The 9,594-nt window shown below is 49.3% G+C and overlaps 1 protein-coding gene across 7 annotated transcripts in view; it reads right to left on the bottom strand.

Annotated features, from left to right (window-relative positions):
• Positions 1-9,594, bottom strand: part of LOC117432515 (histone acetyltransferase p300) — a 68,095-nt gene that overhangs the window by 22,989 nt on the left and 35,512 nt on the right. For 4 of the 7 annotated variants that reach the window (XM_059019062.1, XM_059019063.1, XM_059019060.1 and 1 more), the window contains exons 13-18: positions 9,375-9,533; positions 8,588-9,100; positions 8,028-8,228; positions 7,115-7,307; positions 6,036-6,154; positions 359-598 (exon numbers count right to left, since the gene is read on the bottom strand). In XM_059019062.1, the coding sequence (XP_058875045.1) occupies positions 359-598; positions 6,036-6,154; positions 7,115-7,307; positions 8,028-8,228; positions 8,588-9,100; positions 9,375-9,533 (1,425 nt within the window). Of the gene's footprint in view, positions 1-358; positions 599-6,002; positions 6,155-7,114; positions 7,308-8,027; positions 8,229-8,587; positions 9,101-9,374; positions 9,534-9,594 lie in introns of all 7 variants that reach the window. The other 3 variants (XM_059019057.1, XM_059019058.1, XM_059019056.1) reach the window with 1 other exon arrangement.

Raw genomic sequence — 9,594 nt, forward strand, 5'->3', positions numbered from 1 at the left:
TAGAATGAACTCCCTCAGCTTCATAGAGTCCAATGAAAGCTGCTGAATAATGTTCCCTTGTTAACATATTGAATTCCACCCCCTCTATATAGAATGAACTCCCTCAGCTTCATAGAGTCCAATGAAAGCTGCTGAATAATGTTCCCTTGTTAACATATTGAATTCCACCCCCTCTATATAGAATGAACTCCCTCAGCTTCATAGTCCAATGAAAGCTGCTGAATAATGTTCCCTTGTTAACATATTGAATTCCACCCCCTCTATATAGATTGAACTTACTCAGCTTCAGTCCAATGAAAGCAGTACCCCAGCCCCTCTCCCCTCCCTCAGCAGTACCCCAGCCCCTCCCCCCTCTCACCTTCCTCCCGCAGCAGTACCCCAGCCCCTGCATGACGGGGTCGATGTCCTGCTCAAAGACCTCCGCTAGCTTGGAGCAGTACTTGTAGACCCGGGAGGTCTTCCGGTTGTACAGCCAGGCGTTGTTAAACATGAGCCAGATATCGTCCACGTACTGCCACGGCTCCTGATACTGCCCCGTGTCCAGCTTGCGTTTGATGGTGGACAGATCCATGGGGTTCTTCACAATGTCGAAATAATCCTGTAGCGGTGGATGAGGAGGAGGAGGAGGGAGAGAGGGAGAGAGAGAGAGAGAGGGAGAGAGAGAGAGAGAGAGGGAATATCGAAATCTGCCTTTGTAAAACAGAGACAATCAAAAAAGCAAGCTGTACTTCAGCAAAGCCAAGATGTAAAACACACACACACACACACATAGCAAAACTAAAATAAATTAAATAAAAGCAAGTACTTTAAATTATACAACACAGCAAGTTTTGATAGCATGAAGTTAAAATCTGCCCTGGTTTTTATTTTATTATTATTATTATTATTATTATTTATTTCTTAGCAGACGCCCTTATCCAGGGCGACTTACAATTGTTACAAGATATCACATTATTTTTACATACAATTCCCCATTTATACAGTTGGGTTTTTACTGGAGCAATCTAGGTAAAGTACCTTGCTCAAGGGTACAGCAGCAGTGTCCCCCACCTGGGATTGAACCCACGACCCTCCGGTCAAGAGTCCAGAGCCCCTGACCTCTACTCTACATTTGCTGCAGAGATATGAAATCAAAAATCACTGGAAATGGAAATCTTGATAAATTCAGTGATGTTTTAAATTTGAAACCGCAGAGAGAGACTTCTTACAAGACGTTTTAGACGTCTCTTGTTTCTGTTTGCGGAGCAGAAATTGAAATTTTCAAGCTCGGTTTTCAGGGTTTTTGTAAAAGATATAAATGAAAAAACTCGAGCTATTGTGATTCTCTCAAAACCCGGGCAAATTTTTGGTTTGACTTCAGGTTAAAACAGTTATATTATATATAAACACACACACACATTAAAAACATGAATACAATACTTATTACTGGCGAGGAACTGTCTATTAAAAAAAGTGCTTTTGTAAAAAAATTATTTAAAAAGCATTTTTTTTATTTTTTAAAAACCAAAGCTTATTTAAGCTTCGGGTGTAATGCGAATAAATTAATTAGAATCAAATTTAATTAAAAAAAAAATAATGTAAGACGCTAAAAACGTTTTTTGATTTTTTTTTTTTTTTCAATTGATTTTAAATTTGACCCCCCCCCCAACCCCCCCCGATTGAAAATGCATGCATTGATTTTTTTTTTCCAATTGATTTTAAATTTGACCCCCCCCCCACCCCATTGAAAATGCATGCATTGATTTTTTTTTTCCAATTGATTTTAAATTTGACCCCCCCCCCCACCCCATTGAAAATGCATGCATTGATTTTTTTTTTCCAGATTAAAATTCTGCACTCTGAGATGAGTCGCTCCAATTTTCAAAATCTGCATCTATATGGATTTAAAAAAAAAAAAAGCAAGCTTATAAAAAGTAATGTAAGCAAAATAAAACGAAAAAGCGCGAAAAATTCACAGACTACAAAAAAAGCAGAAGGATGCCGCTGGGTTTGCACAGAAGAGCTGCTTCACAATTACAGCAAGCCGGCCCACGGGGCGAAACATGAGGGGTACTTATCTGGTAAGGCATCGAACCCGCAGCAGAGAAACCAATTCACTTGAAAACTGCTGCACGAAACGACTGGGATACTGGGAGGGAGGGAGGGAGGGAGCGCCTCACAGAAATCAGGGGCCCCATTTACCATTCAGAGTGAAAACGAGTCAAGAGACAGCTGCTGGGGTTTGTGTGGGTCGCTGTTCTCCACAGGACTGGGTGCAGCAGCAGCAGGGCTAGTGTGAGTTTGTAACCCTGCTCAAACTCCTGGCTCCTGATCATTTCAATATTAATAATACTAGACTTCATTGAGGGGAGCTCTGAACCCCAGGACTGGGTGCAGCAGCAGCAGCAGGGCTAGTGTGAGTTTGTAACCCTGCTCAAACTCCTGGCTCCTGATCATTTCAATATTAATAATACTAGACTTCATTGAGGGGAGCTCTGAACCCCAGGACTGGGTGTAGCAGCAGCAGCAGCAGCAGGGCTAGTGTGAGTTTGTAACCCTGCTCAAACTCCTGGCTCCTGATCATTTCAATATTAATAATACTAGACTTCATTGAGGGGAGCTCTGAACCCCAGGACTGGGTGCAGCAGCAGCAGCAGCAGCAGCAGGGCTAGTGTGAGTTTGTAACCCTGCTCAAACTCCTGGCTCCTGATCATTTCAATATTAATAATACTAGACTTCATTGAGGGGAGCTCTGAACCCCAGGACTGGGTGCAGCAGCAGCAGCAGGGCTAGTGTGAGTTTGTAACCCTGCTCAAACTCCTGGCTCCTGATCATTTCAATATTAATAATACTAGACTTCATTGAGGGGAGCTCTGAACCCCAGGACTGGGTGCAGCAGCAGCAGCAGCAGCAGCAGGGCTAGTGTGAGTTTGTAACCCTGCTCAAACTCCTGGCTCCTGATCATTTCAATATTAATAACACTAGACTTCATTGAGGGGAGCTCTGAACCCCAGGACTGGGTGCAGCAGCAGCAGGAGCAGGGCTAGTGTGAGTTTGTAACCCTGCTCAAACTCCTGGCTCCTGATCATTTCAATATTAATAATACTAGACTTCATTGAGGGGAGCTCTGAACCCCAGGACTGGGTGCAGCAGCAGCAGCAGCAGCAGCAGGGCTAGTGTGAGTTTGTAACCCTGCTCAAACTCCTGGCTCCTGATCATTTCAATATTAATAACACTAGACTTCATTGAGGGGAGCTCTGAACCCCAGGACTGGGTGTAGCAGCAGCAGCAGCAGCAGGGCTAGTGTGAGTTTGTAACCCTGCTCAAACTCCTGGCTCCTGATCATTTCAATATTAATAATACTAGACTTCATTGAGGGGAGCTCTGAACCCCAGGACTGGGTGCAGCAGCAGCAGCAGCAGCAGCAGGGCTAGTGTGAGTTTGTAACCCTGCTCAAACTCCTGGCTCCTGATCATTTCAATATTAATAATACTAGACTTCATTGAGGGGAGCTCTGAACCCCAGGACTGGGTGCAGCAGCAGCAGCAGGGCTAGTGTGAGTTTGTAACCCTGCTCAAACTCCTGGCTCCTGATCATTTCAATATTAATAATACTAGACTTCATTGAGGGGAGCTCTGAACCCCAGGACTGGGTGCAGCAGCAGCAGCAGCAGCAGCAGGGCTAGTGTGAGTTTGTAACCCTGCTCAAACTCCTGGCTCCTGATCATTTCAATATTAATAACACTAGACTTCATTGAGGGGAGCTCTGAACCCCAGGACTGGGTGCAGCAGCAGCAGGAGCAGGGCTAGTGTGAGTTTGTAACCCTGCTCAAACTCCTGGCTCCTGATCATTTCAATATTAATAATACTAGACTTCATTGAGGGGAGCTCTGAACCCCAGGACTGGGTGCAGCAGCAGCAGCAGCAGCAGCAGGGCTAGTGTGAGTTTGTAACCCTGCTCAAACTCCTGGCTCCTGATCATTTCAATATTAATAACACTAGACTTCATTGAGGGGAGCTCTGAACCCCAGGACTGGGTGCAGCAGCAGCAGGGGTATCGTTCAAGAGGAGCAGCGATCTTCACAAACCCCAGCAGCTGTTTCTTCACTCGTTTCACTCTGAATGACCAATCAGCCCGATCCCTCCTGATTTCTGTGGGGCGCTCCCTCCCAGGAAATCTGATAAATCTGTGCGTGCTGCACGAATTTGAACCTTCCTTCGTCAGCGAGGAACTCTCTTAAAAACAGACTTAAGCTCTCTTTTTTTTTTTTTTTTTAAATGGGAAATAAAAAACGTTTTTGGAGTATTACATCATTTCCTGGATCAGCTCTAAATTTTGCAATTTATAAATAAGAAAAGGAGAGAGTTTGGAAGAAAAGGCCCCGCATACATTCAGAGACATTCAAATCTGCCCGATACGTTCAGAGACACGCAGACCCATGACAATCTGCACTCGCACACACAACCAGAAACACAGAGACACACACAACCAGAAACAGAGACACACACAACCAGAAACACAGAGACACACACAACCAGAAACACAGAGACACACACAACCAGAAACAGAGACACACACAACCAGAAACACAGAGACACACACAACCAGAAACACAGAGACACACACACACACAACCAGAAACACAGAGACACACACAACCAGAAACACAGAGACACACACAACCAGAAACACAGAGACACACACAACCAGAAACACAGAGACACACACAACCAGAAACACAGAGACACACACAACCAGAAACACAGAGACACACACAACCAGAAACACAGAGACACACACAACCAGAAACACAGAGACACACACACACACAACCAGAAACACACACACAACCAGAAACACAGAGACACACACAACCAGAAACACAGAGACACACACACACAACCAGAAACACAGAGACACACACAACCAGAAACACAGAGACACACACAACCAGAAACACAGAGACACACACACACAACCAGAAACACAGAGACACACACACACAACCAGAAACACAGAGACACACACAACCAGAAACACAGAGACACACACAACCAGAAACACAGAGACACACACAACCAGAAACAGAGACACACACAACCAGAAACACAGAGACACACACAACCAGAAACACAGAGACACACACAACTAGAAACACAGAGACACACAACCAGAAACACAGAGACACACACACAGCCAACCAGAAACACAGAGACACACACACAGACAGCCAACCAGAAACACACACAGCCAGCCAGAGACACACACAGAGACACACACAGCCAGCCAGAGACAGACACACAGCCAGAGACACAGAGACACACACACAACCAGAAACACAGAGACACACACACAGCCAGCCAGACACACACACACACAACCAGAAACACAGAGACACACACAACCAGAAACACAGAGACACACACACACACAACCAGAAACACACACACACAACCAGAAACACAGAGACACACACACAGCCAGCCAGAAACACACACAGCCAGAGACACAGAGACACACACACAACCAGAAACACAGAGACACACACACAGCCAGCCAGACACACACACAGCCAGAGACAGAGACACACACACAACCAGAAACACAGAGACACACACAGCCAACCAGAAACACACACACACAGCCAGCCAGAGACACACACACACAGCCAGCCAGAGACACACACACACAGCCAGCCAGAGACACACACAGCCAGACACACACACACACACAGCCAGACACACACACACACACAGCCAGACACACACACAGCCAGACACACACACACACACACAGCCAGACACACACACACACAGCCAGACACACACACACACAGCCAGACACACACACACACAGATACAACCACACACACAGACAACCTGAGACAGACACACACGATCCCCCCTCCCCCCCCCCCCAGCCACGCAGATAAAGACTGAGAAGCAGGAGGGAGAGCGAAAGAGAGAGGAAGAGGAGGAGGGAGGAGGAGAGACTAAAGCAACGAAGCGAGCGCAGCCCCTTACCAGGTTAGTGCGGTTACTAGTTCGAATACGTACGGGTATTCCCAGTAACTGGGGGTCCACAGGCTGGCGGAAGGGCAGAGACTCGGGGTCCTGCCTGTACAGAGCCTCCAGAGTGGGCATGAGAGACTGACGCAACTCCTCCGGCTTGAAGACTGAGGAGCGGGGAGGGGGGGGGAGAGGAGAGGAGAGAGGGGGAGGGGAGAGGAGAGGAGAGGAGAGAGGGGGAAGAGAGAGGGGGGAGGGGAGAGAGAGAGGGGGGGAGAGAGAGAGAGAGAGAGAGAGGGGGGGAGAGAGCGGGAGAAAGAGAGGGGGGGAGAGAGAGAGAGAGGGGGGGAGCGGGAGAAACAGAGGGGGAGAGAGGAGGAGGGGAGGGACAGCGGGGGAGGGGAGGGAGAGAGGGGAGGAGAGAAGGAGAGAGGGGGAGAGGGGAGGAGAGAGGAGAGGAGAGGGGGAGAGGGGAGGAGAGAGAGGGGAGGAGAGAAGGGGAGAGGGGAGGAGAGACGGGAGGAGAGAAGGAGAAGAGAGATTTAAAACACACAGCTGTGTTTTGCATCACCCTATAGAATTTTAAGAATTATGAACATAATTTTAGATCGTTTATTATTTAACACTGGGATGTAATCAAAGAAACTACAAAATGATATTGCAAAATGTTACCTGCTATGTGATGATGTGAGTGACTGAGCAGTATAGCCTGTTCTATAACTACAGCTCCCAGCATGCCTCACCATTGCCGCGGGTGCAGAGGCATGCTGGGAGCCGTAGTTCTTTACACTGCCCTCTATACGTGCTATTCTATCAGCCCTGCTATGTGATGCGAGTGACTGAGCAGTATAGACTGTTATATAAACTACAGCTCCCAGAATGCCGCCACACCTGCAACATTGGTGAGGGATGCTGGGAGCTGTAGTTCTTGTATGCTGTTGTCTTGTATCCCAATACAAGCGATACAGACTTCTATTACAATGCATCACGATTCATTGATACACAGTGAAATCCGTACAGCCCTACTAGAACTCCGGTTCCCAGCATGCCTCTGCACCCGCAGCAATGGTGAGGCATGCTGGGAGCTGTAGTTCTTTAATGTTACGGTGCGATTGAGCCCCACGTACTTTTCCTCTTGCTCTGGCCGGGGCTGGGGGAGGTCTGGGGGGCGGGGGTGCCCGGCCCCTCCCCTCCCTCCTCCTCTCGGGGCTCCAGCTTCAACTCGGGCTTCTTGTCCTCCGAGGAGGAAGAGGAGGAGGAGGATGAAGAGTCCATGGGCTCGGGCTTGCTGTCCTCCGCTGGGCCCAAATCCTCCTTCACCTGGAGGGAGAGAGAGAGAGAGAGAGAGAGAGAGAGAGAGAGAGATCAGAGACTCAATAGGGCTGAACTACAAATACTAAAAGAAACCATGAATTCAACGGCAAACGTTTCCACTAGAAGTCTCTCTCAGCGTCTTCAGTGTAAATTCAACGGCAAACGTTTCCACTAGAAGTCTCTCTCAGCGTCTTCAGTGTAAATTCAACGGCAAACGTTTCCACTAGAAGTCTCTCTCAGCGTCTTCAGTGTAAATTCAACGGCAAACGTTTCCACTAGAAGTCTCTCTCAGCGTCTTCAGTGTAAATTCAACGGCAAACGTTTCCACTAGAAGTCTCTCTCAGCGTCTTCAGTGTAAATTCAACGGCAAACGTTTCCACTAGAAGTCTCTCTCAGCGTCTTCAGTGTAAATTCAATGGCAAACGTTTCCACTAGAAGTCTCTCTCAGCGTCTTCAGTGTAAATTCAATGGCAAACGTTTCCTCTAGAAGTCTCTCTCAGCGTCTTCAGTGTAAATTCAACGGCAAACGTTTCCACTAGAAGTCTCTCTCAGCGTCTTCAGTGTAAATTCAATGGCAAACGTTTCCACTAGAAGTCTAACTACATCACTATATCGTATTCATGTATAGAATGCAATATGAATTACTGCAATATCTTATCCGTAGCTATTAAACTCTCAAGAGTGCTGAAATACGTAAAATCTCGTAAATTAAAAGCAGGCTCTGACCTCTGGCTTCGCTTCCTGTTTGACTCCGCCAAGCTCCGCCCCCGGCCCCTCCTCTTCCTCCTCCTCTTCCTGCTTGACCTCCATCTTCCCTTCGTGCGGCGCGGGGTCGGGCGGGGGCTGCTGGGAGCTGGCGTCGGCGCTGCAGGCGGAGGCCGGGTTTGAGGTCAGCCCGTCACCGGTCACCGCGGATTTCTGAGACAGCTGCAACAGGGAGGGAACACAGAGAGATGAAACACTGAAGCCGTCCTGGAACTACAGCTCCCAGCATGCCTCCTCACCCGCGGCGGTGGTGAGGGATGCTGGGAGCTGTAGTTCTTTATGCCGTGGTCTTGTAGCCCAATACAAACCTCTATTAGGATGGGATACACAGTGAATCGGCACAGTCCTGGCTAGGACTACAGCTCCCAGCATGCCTCTGCACACTCAGCAGTGGTGAGGGATGCTGGGAGCTGTAGTTCTTTAACTACAATGAGCTGTGGTCTTGATCAGAACCACACAGCTACAGAAGAGGGGTTTTTCAAAACCTCCAATAATATAACTGCTGTAGGAAACACACTCACTGGAGTCCTGGGGTGCTGATGCGACTGCATTGGCTGAGCGGTCGCCGCGGCGACGGAGCTGTTGATGGCATTCTGATGATGCTGATGCTGCTGCTGCTTCTCGCTCATCGCTGCCCCTAGAGAGTGGGAGGCTCCTTGCAGGGGATGTGCGGGAGAGGGCTGAGATGGCTGCTGCTGCTGCTGCTGCTGCTGGGGTTGAGATTGAGATTGAGGGGGGTGGGGAGGGGGAGGGGGCACGGAGGGGGGCCGCGCGCTCTGTGGGGGGGTTGGGGTTTGCGCCCGGGGGGTCTGCGATCCTCCGGGGGGTCCCAGGCCGGGAGGGGTGGGGTGAGGGGTGGGGGTGAGGGAGCGGGCAGGGGAAGGGGAGTTCTGCCGGAGAGGGGCTTGGGGTATCGACGGGGGGCAGTGCATTTGGGAGTTTCCTTGGCTTGGGGGTCCCACGCTGCCTGGACCCAGGGAGCCCACTGACCCGGCAGGACTGTGCACAGAGAGGGAGGAGTTAGACAGCTGAGTCTGGAAAGAGAGAAAGAGAGAGAGAGAGAGGGAGAGAGAGGGAGTGAGAGAGAGGGAGAGAGGGAGTGAGAGGGAGAGAGAGAGAGGGAGAGGGAGAGGGAGAGGGAGAGGGAGAGAGAGAGAGAGAGACACGGTTATTACAATAATGATACAATATTAGTTTAGGTAGAGATGGAAATTAGCGCCCCCCCACTCCTGGCCCCTCCCATCCTGCCTGGCCCCTCCCACACCCCCTGGCCCCTCCCACCCCACCTGGCCCCTCCCAGCCCCTCACCTGGTTCATGGAGGCCTGGCTGTTGGGTGGAGTCAGACCCACGCTGTTGGAGTTCATCCCTGGAGAGGCTCCTGTGAACTGGGCCGACGGGAGGTACTGGTTCTGGTTCTGCATCTGACCCACTGCGGGCTGGGCCATCCGCGCACCCCCCATACCCATCTGGAGAAAGAAAGAAAAGGCAATCTATCTTTAACATGATAAATCATGACCTTCCCTTAAA

Source organism: Acipenser ruthenus, unplaced genomic scaffold (assembly GCF_902713425.1).
Source record: "Acipenser ruthenus unplaced genomic scaffold, fAciRut3.2 maternal haplotype, whole genome shotgun sequence".
Classification (NCBI taxonomy): domain Eukaryota; kingdom Metazoa; phylum Chordata; class Actinopteri; order Acipenseriformes; family Acipenseridae; genus Acipenser; species Acipenser ruthenus.